At 32.0% G+C, this 15,412-nt stretch overlaps 3 protein-coding genes and 1 pseudogene across 6 annotated transcripts; 1 reads left to right on the top strand and 3 right to left on the bottom strand.

The window, feature by feature from the left end:
• Positions 1-1,072: 1,072 nt before the first annotated feature.
• Positions 1,073-5,400, bottom strand: LOC115719591 (uncharacterized). Of its 2 annotated transcripts, none has more exons than XM_061108915.1 (3): positions 5,277-5,400; positions 5,052-5,171; positions 1,073-3,744 (listed from the first exon to the last, which is right to left on the bottom strand). In XM_061108915.1, exons 1-3 carry the CDS (start codon positions 5,295-5,297, stop codon positions 3,625-3,627), a joined length of 261 nt encoding a protein of 86 aa, XP_060964898.1. In that variant the 5' UTR covers positions 5,298-5,400; the 3' UTR covers positions 1,073-3,624. The 2 variants fall into 2 exon arrangements, with proteins under 2 accessions (XP_060964898.1, XP_060964899.1); XM_061108916.1 differs by having other exon boundaries at positions 1,073-3,741.
• On the top strand, positions 1,155-1,774 carry LOC115718787 (uncharacterized). Its single transcript, XM_030647613.2, has one exon. It carries the CDS (start codon positions 1,155-1,157, stop codon positions 1,602-1,604), a length of 450 nt encoding a protein of 149 aa, XP_030503473.2. The 3' UTR covers positions 1,605-1,774.
• A 1,284-nt stretch (positions 5,401-6,684) lies between the features above and the next one.
• Positions 6,685-12,203, bottom strand: LOC115719576 (ATPase 8, plasma membrane-type-like; annotated as a pseudogene).
• A 739-nt stretch (positions 12,204-12,942) lies between these two features.
• Positions 12,943-15,188, bottom strand: LOC115718417 (uncharacterized). 3 transcript variants are annotated; one of them, XM_061108911.1, is made up of 4 exons: positions 15,030-15,188; positions 14,805-14,924; positions 13,371-13,524; positions 12,943-13,215 (listed from the first exon to the last, which is right to left on the bottom strand). In XM_061108911.1, the coding sequence occupies exons 1-3, from the start codon at positions 15,171-15,173 to the stop codon at positions 13,405-13,407; spliced, it is 384 nt and encodes a 127-aa protein (XP_060964894.1). In that variant the 5' UTR covers positions 15,174-15,188; the 3' UTR covers positions 12,943-13,215; positions 13,371-13,404. The 3 variants fall into 3 exon arrangements, with proteins under 3 accessions (XP_060964894.1, XP_060964895.1, XP_060964893.1); XM_061108912.1 differs by having other exon boundaries at positions 13,371-13,521; XM_061108910.1 differs by lacking the exon at positions 12,943-13,215 and having other exon boundaries at positions 13,236-13,524.
• Between the last annotated feature and the right edge of the window lie 224 nt (positions 15,189-15,412).

Below are 15,412 nucleotides of genomic sequence, written 5' to 3'. Positions count from 1 at the left end.
CACTTGCACTTGCCCCTTCTAAAATGTCAATTTGTATGAAGCTTAAAGATTGACCTTGACCTATGCTATGAAACATTTTCAAAATGAAATTCAGACACCACACATAAAAAAATTCATTATTGTTAAAAAATAGTGTTATTTCTTCTAATAAAGTCATTCTTGAGAATAGGGTCATTGCCATTATATTATATTTTTATATATATATATAAATTTATATTATATGATATGATGCTTAATGAACACACATGCTCGCGTGTTGGTAAAGCTTTGTGTACTCAGAATTATTATGACACATTTAAATTATTTGTTAATATATAGTATGATGAAAAATTGGTATATTTAATCATAAAAGAAATTGTTAATAATTGTAAATAATTTATTTCTATACAACAAGCATGGACATTGTGAGTTTACTTATAGACACTTGTAGTGAAGAAACTATTAAAGATGAATTAATGAACAAATCATTATAATCTTCTGTACTCAGTGTCTAATTTTTTTTATTAAGGTACTCAATTACTAAGCAATGATATTTGTATACACTTGATTATTATTATTAATTAATGTTTTTATTTGATAAAAGAGTAATAAGACATCACTCTTAAATGAGTTTAGAGTTTTTTAAGTCTTACTACAACAATTTCCCAATTTTGTTTGATTCAATGCCCTCTTACTTTTTTTTTCGAAAAATGCTAAAAGGTACCTTAAAGTGTCAAGTATCACAACAAGTAAATACTGTTTAGTGTAATTTATTATCAGGTATAAAAAATTATTTACCATGTACAACGTATCACATCGGTATAGTATTACACACTTTAAATTGCCTAACATCAATGTTTATTTCATATAAATTTCATTAGTTCATGCCACGAGCAATTGCATACTCTTCTAATTTCACATAGTAAAGGGTAATTTGGGAAAATCACATGGAGAGAAGAGAGAGAGAGTACACACACATTTCATCATTCTGTCTCCTCACTTTGTGACCTCTTTTTCATAACCAAAATTAAAGACCAAGCAAGAAACTCCCTACATGACCCTATAAAAGCCATACCAAAACATCGAAAACTTCAACTCAATATCCCACAAAAGAACCACTTAGACTCTTTACACACACAAAAGTGATAAATCTAAACAACCCATCAAAGCTAAACATGACTTCAACAACAACAATTTCTCTCCTACTCTTTTCCACTTCTCTAACCTTAATGCTACTATCCATAGCCAATGCTCAAGGCAGAGCCCCACATGGACTAGCCAATGAATCCCCAATGGCCTTCTCACCATCAGCATATGATTTCTTCCACCCCACCAAACAACAAACCAATCCCAACAAAAGAGAAACACAACCCTGCACCGAGTCAAATTGCTCCCCGCTACCTATGGCAGCTCAAATTGAAGCCAATGGTGCTCAAGAAAACAAAATGTTGACTCGACACGACAGACAGAGCAGTTTAGGAGCTGGTGGGATTGTTGGGATTGTGTTTGGCTTAGCATTTGCTGTGTTACTAGCTATGAGTGTCTACTATGTTGTTGCTACTCGTAGAGATAACACGAGTCGTGCTAAGCCTACCCAAACTCAATTACCTAATGATGCTTGTTAATGATATGTGTTCAAAGTACAAACCTGTCTTTACCTAATGGTTTTTTCTTTGTCTATCTATCACTTTTAAACTCTTTATTTTTTGTTAGTTCAAGTTATGATATGTGGAATGTATCTATGGATTCAGTGTTAATCTAGTAATATTAGTATTATTTCATTCTTCACAGTTCACATTCCTCCCATCTAGTAATATAAATATATATATATATATGTTTGAGGCAGAGAACCATAATTATTTTACCACAATAAAACTAAAGCAATATTGAAATGTGGCCACTGAAGTTTCATATTAGAGAAAGGGCAGTAGAAATAGGACTGAAGAGAACAAATATATAGAGATTTATGTTTTGTTTAGTTGTAAAACGATTAGTTTGTAATGAAATTAGCTTAGTTATAAATTATATTGGTCCCACGAGAAAAAAGAATCTTAAAATGGGATTGATGAATTGTTAATTGTTAATTTATAATAATCAAAGACATGACTTTGTTCGTTCAATAGTATTTAAGTTATTTAAAATTTTTGTTTCCATGGTCGGAGACATAACCTATTAGTTTCATACTTCTTCTCATTCTCACAAAGAGGATATTCTAAGTTCGAATCCCCCATCTCCCAATGTCAAAATAAAAACTTTTTTCTCTCAAACAATGACATGTATTATTATGTCTCGTGAATTTTTCAGCATGTTACAAATAGCCCCTACAGTATTTTAAATTGGTCATTCTATCAGATTTTATCACATGTGTCAAACAAAATGATGACACAGTTGTTTAGACAATTATCACATCAACACCACGTGTATAATTTAACATTAAAAAATAAAAATTATACATTTTTAAAAAATTATTAAACTAAAAATTAATTAATGATTAAAAAAATTACGTAAAATCAAATTAAAAAAATTAAATTATTTTTTCAAATTATTTACACACGTAGTATTGACATGGTACTCACGTAACAATTGACTAAGCAGCCATGCTATCATTTTATTTGCCACGTGTGAAAAAACTTAAGAAAATGATCAATTTACAACACTGTAAATAATTCAAGAACTATTTTTAACGCGCCTAAAAATCCAAAAGCACAATAATACATAAGTCATAGTTCATGGACAAAAATATTAAATAGCCTCGTTTCTATACTTCTTAGAAGAGGAAATTATGGGTGAGACATTAATAAAATAACTTTTTGCAGCTCTAAATAGTTTTCTCCATATGTAACTAAACAAAAAGAGTAAAATACTTCATCTTCTGGAGTCTATTTCTTTATAATTTAACACATATATATGAGCAATAATAATAGAAGTGTAACTTTTGTTTTCAAGGATAAAAGTATTTTTGTTTTCAGTATTTAGAGAAATTATGGCCTAATATTTTCATATAATAGTCCACATTACATTGTATTATTGTAACCAATTTTCAACAATTTTAAATGCTAAAAACATTATTTCAAAATGGTCAATTACACGTGTATATAAAAAAATATATATATAAAATAAACACACATATAGCTGAGTGTTTGAATTTTATTTTGAGCAGATAAATTATTCATTTTTTTTTATAAATTGAGTCATAATTTGACTAAGTATACAAAAAGTAGTGTCCCCATATTTATTAGACATCACCTAATACGAGTGCTTTTATTGATGTGGTCATCTTATTATCTTAAATTCGACTATATTTATTATCTGACAGAAACAAAGAAAAATGGAAGGAAATAAACACAAGCATGCAATAGAGAAAGCAAAGGTTTATGACATTTCTTTTGCTATTAATGGAAAATCTTAATCAAAATAATTGTTTGGTATTAAGAGCAAATTGATTAAAAAAAGAAAAGATTTGAAGAACAAACAAGGGAAAGAATAGAAGGCCATATTATTATTATTAGTATAGTAAGACCTTGGAAAATCAAGGTCATTGTCTCAAGATGCAAATGATTCAAAGTAATGAATGTTGTAACATTGTATGAATGAGGAGGGTCCATACATACATTGTATATGATTGGGAATGGTATTGCACAAAATCTACCATCCGTGGGAGCTAAGATACTGGATTGCAGGTCCAAACGCCTGGTCTACACCTTTGTTCCACATTCGTGCAAGCTCCGAGCGAGCTTCTTTTCCAAATATGGGCTCTCTCACCTGCTACAAGTACCAGATTGTAACTGTTGATTTAGCCTATACAAAGCAGAATCTACAATGTGTGATAGGATAGCACAATTGTTTGGTTTTGTGCATTGCTTAATATTCAAAAACTGGGAAGTTGATCATTTCCGGTGCAAGGAATGTTTCATACAGAAGATCCTAAAAGAGAACACATAATAAAATAACATAGGAAAACATTGAGGCCATTCAAATTCAAAAGTCCAAACAACTCTAAATTAACACACTTTTATAATCAATACTGCAGCATAAGTATGGACAAAAAAAATGTCATTTTTTAACACATGCCTAGCAAAAAGGTTCGATTTCTCTCGTTGATGAATACAGCAAAAATCATCACAGGGAGGGCTTAAAGCATCACTACCTTCAAAGGAATATAATATCACTGATTCAGCATACATCAAACGATTGTACAATATCAGTTTATTAACTAATTCTTCTATGTTAAGTTAAGACTTCTGTACTTTGAGGCAAGTACGAAATCAAAAATAGCCAATAAAAATTAAAGTTAATAAAATATCAAAACTTTACTGCAGCAGTAATAGGCCCCCAACAACTTCTTATTTATGCTAAGAGAAATGAGAAAGTCTTTAAGTTTATAGGTTTTTCAGAATCTTATTGCTTAGCCTTTTAATTTTATCCAGCTGAACTTATTAGTCTATAAATATATTATCAACCCTTTGGGAGGGAGTAAAGATTCAAAATCTTGGGGTTCCTATGGGGTTGAATTTTGGGGTGGAATAGACCAAAGCTTAGTGACACCTACAACCTCCTACTATTAACCCACATGGGTTTCTCCTTTGAAAATGGGTGTGGATATGAAGTAAAGATCAAATATTCCCTCTTGAAGATGATGATCAAGCAATGGAGGAAGAAGATGATGACGACCAAGTACTAGGTGATGACGAGGATAATACTGAACTTTTAGTGATGCCTTTGCCAACCTAATGAACTCTATCTTTCAATTCAAACAAATCTGGATTTTGTTTTTTTTTTTTTGACAAGATAATTTGAACATTTGACACTCAGAACACTCAAACTAACTTAAATGTGTTAATAATAAAGCATTTGGTCTTTAGTTGATAAACGAAAACTCACGAGTTCTATCAATTCGTGACAAAGTTCAAGACATTCTTTTACCAAATCAGAACAAATCATCTTTAAATGAAATTTATAAAATTACATGAAACAAAACAAGTAAGTAACTTAATACAATCGAGTCCTAGGGTTTCATAAACCTAAACTACGACACAATACGAATAAATAAAAAGAGAAAGAGAAGAAATTACCTGAAATTGGGAGTTTAATTGAGGCTGAGTATCTGAAATGGACTTATAAATGCTTCTTCGCTGCTCGAATACTACCATTCCAGTGAATATGCTTCCGAGTGCGGCCCCCAGCAACCGCTCCTGCAAAAAACACAAACAAACGAATCAAATCAAATTGAGAAAAAGCGAAACTAAACGAAATCCGATGGATGACATGAGATGTTGAATGAAAGTTGCATGGATTACCTGAGCTAGAACGCTAATCATGATCGGCTCCTGAAGAACTTGGTTCTTCTTCGTTTCGGGGAGAGAAGGAGGAAACAAGATGGTGTAGGTGTATGTGTATAGGTGTACCTGTAGCTGATTCTGGCCCAATGGGCCTTTTTATTATAATAATGAAAATTTAGATGTATACTAATTTTTACTGCAGTATACTGTGTTAAATTTTCACTGGTATTTTACTAGTATTCTACTGTTGTTTTGAGTTGTTCTGCTTTGTATTTTACTGGTGTTTTATAAAAATACAGTATTTTTGAAAAAAAATTCATGTGACAATATTTTTATAAAAATTAACCAAAATTCCAGTACTTTTGTAAATTTTCCTAATAATAAGGGATAAGTTGAAAAATGCTTCCTTTATTAATCAATTAATCAAATTTACCCCTAATTTTATATTTATTTGAAACATATCTCTTTTTATATGTATTGTACCCAAAATACCCTGACATAAGAGAGTCACATGGAGAGTATCATGAAGTGACAGGGGCAAAATTGGTACAATGTTAAAAAAAAAAAGTAAAAATGATAGACTTTAAAAAAGAGGGTAAAAATAAAAGAGAACAATATAAAAAAAGTATAGAGTGTAATTTCCTCTAATTAATAAGGCCCAATGAGCTTTTGGTTTCACTAGTATTAACTAATGTTGTAAATTGGTGTGTCTTGTGTTGGCTCGGTCTATTTTTTTTTTTTTTATGTTTTTTAAAATATATATCAGGTCGTGCTCAACCTTAAAAAAATATAAGTCGTATCGTGTTATGCTACCATTTTTATATACGAGCTCATAGTCATACTTATTTTTCCATAGATCTATGAATGTAGTTATATAATAGGAAGTGTTATTTTTGTTTTTGTAAATATAAACTCACTAGATATCATTTATCTTTTATCTTATGTTAAACTACATATAATTATATAACATAAACTATTTTTTTAACATTGTAATTCAAACTTAAATTCATTGCATATATATCTCAAAAATATCTTTCTCTTATCATTTTTTACTCAATTTATATATTTAAAAAAATACATTTTAATTATTATTTTCTTCTTAAACAATAAAAAAGAAAAAAATCTTTATATTTCTTAAAGAACACTATTGTAATGTCATTACCTATTGCAATCATTAAAAAAAAAAAAATACATATATTTCCATTATTTTTTAAAAACAAAATTGAAATAGCAAATGATATTTCTTAAAAAAAATTGAAAAGTAAAATATTACAATTTAACTAAAATTATAATTAACAATAAATTTTGAATATTATTATATATTTTTTTTATAAATAACTCTTAAATTAAATATTTTCAATAAAAAATAATATTATTTATTGAATAACATCCACACATAAAAAAACTAATTATGCAACTAAAAATATACATTAATAAAATAAAATTAAAAATCTAACTAAGTATATGTACATTTCACATGCAATATTAATATAAGCATATCTCAATATACACATTAGAGCTCTTAGTTCTTTTCCATATATCGCTCTCAGCATATCTAAAATTTCCTATACATGTGTGATCATTAAGCATAACTAAAAATAAATGACAAAATCTAAGTGAAAATTTGATCTAAAAAAATAAATAACTAAATGAAAATCCTAATAATGAAGAAAAAAAAAACTTTTTCTGAAGAATGATGACTTTTTACAAAGTGTAATTCAGCCGAATATCATCAAGCTCAAGCCCCTTGCGCATCACTACAGATTCAACGCGATCCTTCAACGTACGGTTCTCCGTCAACCTAAAAAAATCAGAATCCATATTAATATAAATATATATATATATACACACACATAATACCCTTAGATGAGGTTTGATATACCAAAGTAACATTATGAACAATTTGGTAATAGCTAAAATCGAGAATTGTTAAAATGTACTACTGGTACCTAACACCTTTCTCAGTGTCATACAGCTATTGATGTAATTAAGTTTTGAGTCTCATATAACTTAATAAAATAACGTTCAAGGAACATTGTTAATTAATCGTGAGACACTATTTATAGAAAGTATTGGGAAGTACTATTGTCTAATAACAATGCTCGTCAAAAAAATAGATAGCAGATATATGTGTATGTTTTTGAGATTTTACCTAGCAATTTCAGCACGTATTCTGGCTTGTTCAGCAATCTCAGATAGTTCATGGTTATCGTTGTTGTAATGAGGTAATGGAGGTTGAAGACCATCAACTATTCGTTGAGCCGATGCCCATTGAGCTTCCCTTTGACCTCTTCCATAATCCCTCCTTGTTGTGAAAGCAATCTTAATTGGTGTTCATTAAAAAAAAGTAAGTGATTATATTGGTGGATACATATATATTTTCAATAGAGAGAGTTCAAGAAAGAAAACCTTGCTGTGAAGCATGGTATTCCAGGCTTTGCCACTCAATGCATATCGAGTCATGAACTTGAGAACATCAAGAGGGAAGTAAGTGACAATGCTGAAAAGCCAGATCACACCAGCCCATCCCCAACCAATTCCTTGGATTTTAGCAAAACCCCAGTTTGCATACACAGCAATTAGAGTGGCCACCTGTTTGTATAAGTAGAAAAATTCATTAAAGGATGTGGGTGGCTTGTTATGTAAACTAGAAGGGAAAAAAAGAAGAGAAAGAAACTACAAACCAGTTGCGCGGCCATGAAGGCTCCAAGAAGCAAGAAACCGGGGCGTTCAACAAAAGACCAACTCCTTGAACGGGTCACAAAGATGAGTGCTTGACTAATGATGCTTACTTGAAGGTAGAGAGCTGAGTTAAGTTCAGGCAAGGTCTTAAGAGGAGTTAAATGGAACTTTTCCTGCAAATAGTTGGATTTTAGAGTTTATTCTAATTGAATTGTTAGTGAAAATATTGAACTAATAGGGTATTACGTACAGAGAAAAATTCTGTGCTATGTGCAATCCAGAAGAAGAGTACAGTCATGAGAGCCATGTAGGTTCCAAGAACAATTCCAGTAGTGAAAATCTCTTTTAGTTTCCACGAGTCAGGCATAGGAGATGGTTTGACTCTGTCCTTTGAAATGGTCATGATTGTCCCATCATTCAAGATGGCAATGATCAAAACCATGAATGGTGAGAAATCAAACTTCCAAATGAGAGCTACCAACATGAATCCCAACACAATACGGATTGTAATAGAAACTGCGTAAATTGTGTAATTCTTCATCCTCTGGAAGATGGCTCGGCTTGTCAACACGGCGCTGATGATGACACTCAATCCTGGCTCTGTCAAAACAATGTCAGATGCACTTCTAGCTGCATCAGTTGCATCAGCAACAGCTATACCAATGTCTGCCTTCTTAAGTGCCGGAGCATCATTGACACCATCTCCAGTCATACCACATATATGTTTCCTTTCTTGTAGCCTTTTAACAATCTCATACTTGTGTTCTGAAAAATATATCAAATAAGTCAATACTAGTGAATAGAAAATGCCATGAATCGTCATTATCAATAATACAATATCATTATTACCAGGGAAGACACCAGCAAAACCATCTGCATTCTCAATAAGCTCATCAATGGGAATGCCAGCAGTGGATTCATCTCTATTCTGGCCAAGGAGAAAGGATGAAGGATACATATTAGTTCCCATACCAAGTCTACGACCAGTCTCCTTTCCAATTGCAAGTTGGTCACCAGTGATCATCTTCACATTGACACCAAGCTCAAGAGCTCGGCGAATAGTCTCAGCGCTATCATGCCTTGGAGGGTCAAAGAGAGGCATCAGACCTACAAACTCCCATGGTTCTCCAGCACTCTCCTTTGTTTTCTCTAGAACAGTCTATAATTTGACATAATAAACAATCCAATCATTATGTTTCAATTGAGATAAAAGAGTCAATCAATAAAGTAACTTGTTCTTGATTTACCTGTCGTGCAACTGCCAAGGAACGAAGACCGCGTTCAGCGTACTTGTCAATGATTGCATGTGCTTTTACTTTTACTTGGCCAGTGAGATTACAAAGATCAATAATCTTGCATAGAACAGAATTGACATAGTTAGTTTCCATCAAAGCTTAGAGATAATAAAATGGTTGAACAAGAGGAGGATTTTAGCTTACTTGCTCGGGAGCACCCTTGCTGCATCTATGCCAGTTTCCATTGTTGTCAATGTAAGTGATTGCAGTGCGCTTATCCACAGGATTGAAAGGTAGAAAATGTACCTCAGTGATTCCTTCTCTTGCCTATAACACACACCAACAAGAATAAACAAGAGTTCATTGCTTCAATTCTTTATGTTTTAGGGAAAAGCCTTTAGTATTTTACCTCTTTGGGGTCACCTAACATCCCAACGATTGAAGCATCAATGGCATCTTGGTTTTCAACTCTAGAAGCTCTAGCCGCAAGCAAGACAACAGTGTCCTTATCTATGTCCTTGAACACCTAGAATTATGCAATGCATTCATTATAATAAAGGCTCAAATTATCAAATTATTTTCTTCTATAAATACTTAATTTGAGCATAGTTACTCACCTCAATCAAAGACTTATCAACTGTAAGTTTGTTGAGAGTAAGAGTTCCAGTTTTATCACTACAAAGAACATCCATTCCCGCCATCTCTTCAATTGCTGTCATCCTCTTGGTTATAGCGCCTTGCTGCGAAAGACGGTGAGATCCAATAGCCATGGTTACAGACAATACTGTTGGCATAGCAATTGGGATACCACCAATGAGGAGAACCAAAATATTGTCAACACCATCTCTGTATGATCTGTGTTGAATTGCCATCCCAATGGCCTCGATCACACTTCCTATTACTATCGAGCAAATGCAGAAGTTACCAATAGCTGTCAAAACCTGATCAAACATTTCAACAATGGTGAAAATTTGTGAGTAATGATTTAAACTAACTAGACATGAGAAAAGAAAGACACTCTTACCTTTTGAAAGTGACCAACTTGATTAGTACTATCCACTAAATGAGCAGCTTTCCCAAAGAATGTGCGTACACCAGTAGCGATAACAACTGCTTCAATCTCACCACCTTGCATAGTGGAGCCGAGTAGACCTGGCTGCCCGGATGCTTGGTAACAGGGAGAGACTCGCCAGTAAGCGCAGATTGATCAATCTTTAAGGGATCGCCTTGTAAGAGACGAGCATCAGCAGGGACAATGTCTCCCAACTTGATACTGATAACATCTCCTGGCACCAATATTGCAGCATCTTGCTCACTCCACCTTCCATCTCTCAAAACCTTCATTTTTCATGAAAAAAAAAGATTAGTATTAACTTTTTTGTGAGAAACAATACCATATTCAATCAACATTAGTTCTGTTTGGCTAAGTTTCTACTTTCACTTATAGCTAAAGTATAATAACTATCTTTTTTAATGAAAAGTGTTTGCATATCATAAAAAAATATCTACTTTTTAAAGACTTTTCTAATTCTAAAAGCTAAAAAAGAGTTGTTATAAGCTAAGCCAAAGAGGGCATAATATATACCTTTGTCTTGGGGGCTAGACCAGCCATGAGAGCAGCTGCAGCATTGCCTGCATTGTTTTCTTCAATGAAACTAATTGTTGAGTTGATGATAAGCAAAACAACTATACCAACAAAGTCTTGCCAATCTGGTGGTTTGCCCTGTGCATGGTTAAAGAATAATCTTTGTTATGTATTTAAGAAAGTGAAAGAGAGAAAGATACAAAAAAGAGAAGGTTTTTTGTTTGTTTCTAAGTATTACCCCTCCATTAGCCAAAACAATGGCCATGATAGCAGCAGATTCCATAACCCATGAGAGAGGATTCCACATAAATCCCAAGAACTTAAGCAATTTACTTTCTTTCTTCTCTTCCAACTTGTTTGGCCCAAATATTGAGACCCTCCTCTCTGCATCATCACTGCTCAAACCTTCTCTTGTTGATTTCAGCACCTCAAACACTTCCTCAATAGGAAGTCGTTCCTATAATTAGTCACACAAAATTAATACATTAAATATATGAAATTTGTCACCATTATTAATACTTATAGAGAAGCTTATGTTAGAAATCTGCAGTTTTCTAACAGAACTCAAATCAGTACAAAATGCAAAAAGTGGTATTTTTCAATTTTCTATTATTCTGCGTGTATTTTTATAAACTCACATGCAATTTTCTTACAGGCCCAACAATAAAGAGCCGAACAACCAAGTCTCAATATGGTTCGGCCCAACAAGAGTCTCACAAAGACTTCTCTCAATCAAGCAAATTCAGCCCACTAAGAAAGAGATATCAGCCCAACAAACCCAAGAAAACCCTAAGTAAAACCCCTATTCGCTCCTCTTTATAACAATTAATTTTTATAGATACCCACTTTTATATAGATCTCTCCTATATTGGTTTTACTCACTCAACTCACGGCTTTAACCACTACACCAAAACTCAACCCGAAACCAAGAATACAAACCCAAGAACAATATCAGAAAAATCACAAAATTAAGCCCAAAGTGTTCTCTCTCTCCAAATTGAATTACACTAAATTAGAAATTAGAGTGACATTGGTGAATCATCACCAAATTGTTTAAAAAGAATAACCCAATGCAACCGAAAGAAAAGAAATATTTACAATAATTTTATTAGTTAAGAGAGAGGCAAAAAGTAATATTATCCACCAAATTGATGATTATTAGAGAATATTAAAGTTGATCATTGTAACAACAATGATAAACAATGATTATTAGCACAAATATATATTATAATTTTAAGAGTCATGAAATTGAATAATAAAGAATTTTATGAAGTCTTACCAGATCAATATTTTCGTTTTTTAATTCTTCTAACGAAGCACCCATGATTGCACGGACTCAACACACGTAAATTCTCAGTTTAAGTTTAATTTAATTTCTGTATTTACTATTTAGGTTTAATTGATCTGTATTTATATCATGGGAGGACACTATCATTTTTTAAATATAATTGCTTTATGTATAGGTTATTAATTTTTTTAAATTTTTAATTAATTTCTTAAAGTATCTTTTTGTTTTTCTAAGTCATTTACAACAATACAAAATATCTTTTATGATTTAATCGAATCTTTATTTAAAATAAATATCAGTATAAATGAATTTTGAAAAAAATTATTCATTTGCTAAATTTCGGATTTCGGTCAAATATGTGCCATTGTCACATTATAGTTAAAAAAAAAAAAAATATAAAAGTATTTTCTTATTAAAAATTAATAAATTAAAAAACTAATATAAATTAAAAAAAAAAAAATAAATAACATAAATTAAAATTTAAACTGATTACTGTATTTATCCTTTTAAAGGATTATATTAAATATCAAATTGTTTTTGTTCACCTTTTGTCTTCTTTTTTATTTTTTGTGAAACTAGTAAACAATTTACGCTTTGCGGTGGAGGTTAAAAAAAATTAAATTATACATAAAATTAATTATGTATTTTATTTAATAATAACTAAATAATAAAATTGCATCAAATTTTAAATTTATTAATTTTCCATATAAATTTTTGAAAAATATGAGAAGTCAGATGTAAATTCAAGCTAACCCGACTAAACGATTTAGAATTTGAGTGTTATAATAAAAAAATGTATGAATCACCATATTTGAAAAAAAAAATAGCTAATAAAAAAAAGTTTGGTTTTTTTTTAAAAAAAAAAGTAATTTTAGAGATATTTTCTAAATTATGTGATAATTGGGTTTTAAAAAGGAAAAAATTAAAAAAAAAAATGTATGAGTTATTATTTTTTATAATTATGTGATATTTGAAAAGAAAAATTGCGAAGATCAAGTAGAAGGGATCTTGGGAGTACCATCCCCAGATGGAGACTATCGCCTCCTTCATAGCAAGTCTCGGGGATGTCACACCGAAGTAATGGCTACTATCCCCAAAGGAAGTTAAACGGTCATATCTCACCATGGGGGACCCTCATCATTAGTAACTAATTTAGGTATTCAAATCCTGCAAGAAGAACAAACAAGGGAAAGAATAGAAGGCCATATTATTATTATTAGTATAGTAAGACCTTGGAAAATCAAGGTCATTGTCTCAAGATGCAAATGATTCAAAGTTATGAATGTTGTAACATTGTATGAATGAGGAGGGTCCATACATACATTGTATATGATTGGGAATGGTATTGCACAAAATCTACCATCCGTGGGAGCTAAGATACTGGATTGCAGGTCCAAACGCCTGGTCTACACCTTTGTTCCACATTCGTGCAAGCTCCGAGCGAGCTTCCTTTCCAAATATGGGCTCTCTCACCTGCTACAAGTACCAGATTGTAACTGTTGAGTTAGCCTATACAAAGCAGAATCTACAATGTGTGATAGGATAGCACAATTGTTTGGTTCTGTGCATTGCTTAATATTCAAAAACTGGAAAGTTGATCATTTCCGGTGCATGGAATTTTTCATACAGAAGATCCTAAAAGAGAGTACATAATAAAATAGCATAGGAAAACATTGAGGCCATTCAAATTCAAAGGTCCAAACAACTCTAAATTAACACACTTTTATAATCAATACCACAGCATAAGTATGGACAAAAAAATGTCATTTTTAATCACATGCCTAGCAAAAAGGTTTGATTTCTCTCGTTGATGAATACAGCAAAAGTCATCACAGGGAGGGCTTAAAGCATCACTACCTTTAAAGAAATATAATATCACTGATTCTACAATATCAGTCGATTAACTAATTCTTCTATTTCAAGTTTAAGACTTCTGTACTTTGAGGCAAGTACTGAAATCAGAAATAGTCAATAACAATTAAATTTAATAAAAATATCAAAACTTTACTGCAGCAGTAATAGGCCCCAACAACTTCTTATTTATCCTAAGAGAAATGAGAGTCTTTAAGTTCATGTGTTTTTCAGAATCTTATTGCTTAGCCTTTTAATTTTATCCAGCTGAACTTATTAGTCTATAAATATCAACCCTTTGGGAGGGAGTAAAGATTCAAAAACTTGGGGTTCCTTTGGGGTTGAATTTTGGGGTGGAATAGACCAAAGCTTAGTGACACCTACAACCTCCTATTATTAACTCACATGGGTTTCTCCTTTGAAAATGGGTGTGGATATGAAGTAAAGATCAATATTTCCTCTTGAAGATGATGATCAAGCAATGGAGGAAGAAGGTGATGATGACCAAGTACTAGGTGATGACGAGGATAATAATGAACTTTTAGTGATGCCTTTGCCAACCTAATGAACTCTATCTTTCAATTCAAACAAATCTGGATTTTGTTTTTTTTTTTTGACAAGATAATTTGAACATTTGACACTCAGAACACTCAAACTAACTTAAATGTGTTAATAATAAAGCATTTGGTCTTTCGTTGATAAACGAAAACTCACGAGTTCTATCAATTCGTGACAAAGTTCAAGACATTCTTTTACCAAATCAGAACAAATCATCTTTAAATGAAATTTATAAAATTACATGAAACAAAACAAGTAAGTAACTTAATACAATCGAGTCCTAGGGTTTCATAAACCTAAACTACGACACAATACGAATAAATAAAAAGAGAAAGAGAAGAAATTACCTGAAATTGGGAGTTTAATTGAGGCTGAGTATCTGAAATGGACTTATAAATGCTTCTTCGCTGCTCGAATACTACCATTCCAGTGAATATGCTTCCGAGTGCGGCCCCCAGCAACCGCTCCTGCAAAAAACACAAACAAACGAATCAAATCAAATTAAGAAAAAGCGAAACTAAACGAAATCCGATGGATGACATGAGATGTTGAATGAAAGTTGCATGGATTACCTGAGCTAGAACGCTAATCATGATCGGCTCCTGAAGAACTTGGTTCTTCTTCGTTTCGGGTAGAGAAGGAGGAAACAAGATGGTGTAGGTGTATGTGTATAGGTGTAGCTGTAGCTGATTCTGGCCCAATGGGCCTTTCTTCATAATAAGGCTCAATGGGCCTCTTTTTTATAATGAGACCCAATGGGCTATGGGTTTCGCTAGTATAACCTAGTACTCTAAATTCGTGTGTCAGCCCATATTTTTCAAAAGACAGGTCGTGTTGCTTTAAAAAAAGTGAAAATTACAAAGTTAGAAAAATATGGTATTTTTAGATTTGCCACTTTTCTATGGCATTTTTTCACATTTAAGATTTTTTATGGTATTTGATATGCCATATATTT

This window comes from Cannabis sativa, chromosome 2 (assembly GCF_029168945.1).
Source record: "Cannabis sativa cultivar Pink pepper isolate KNU-18-1 chromosome 2, ASM2916894v1, whole genome shotgun sequence".
Lineage (NCBI taxonomy): Eukaryota > Viridiplantae > Streptophyta > Magnoliopsida > Rosales > Cannabaceae > Cannabis > Cannabis sativa.
The sequence above is the reverse complement of the archived record's forward strand: the minus strand, read 5'-3'. Positions and strand labels throughout refer to the sequence as shown.

Bases quoted from the DNA above. Each gene is read 5' to 3' on its own strand.
- LOC115718787 (XM_030647613.2), top strand. From the start codon at position 1,155: ATGACTTCAACAACAACAATTTCTCTCCTACTCTTTTCCACTTCTCTA.
- LOC115719591 (XM_061108915.1), bottom strand. From the start codon at position 5,297: ATGATTAGCGTTCTAGCTCAG. The intron at 5,172-5,276 runs GTAATCCATGCA...TGTTTTTTGCAG, and splicing joins TGATTAGCGTTCTAGCTCAG to GAGCGGTTGCTGGGGGCCGC. The intron at 3,745-5,051 runs GTAATTTCTTCT...TGGTACTTGTAG, and splicing joins AATTAAACTCCCAATTTCAG to CAGGTGAGAGAGCCCATATT.
- LOC115718417 (XM_061108911.1), bottom strand. From the start codon at position 15,173: ATGAAGAAAGGCCCATTGGGCCAGAATCAGCTACAGCTACACCTATAC. The intron at 14,925-15,029 runs GTAATCCATGCA...TGTTTTTTGCAG, and splicing joins TGATTAGCGTTCTAGCTCAG to GAGCGGTTGCTGGGGGCCGC. The intron at 13,525-14,804 runs GTAATTTCTTCT...TGGTACTTGTAG, and splicing joins AATTAAACTCCCAATTTCAG to CAGGTGAGAGAGCCCATATT.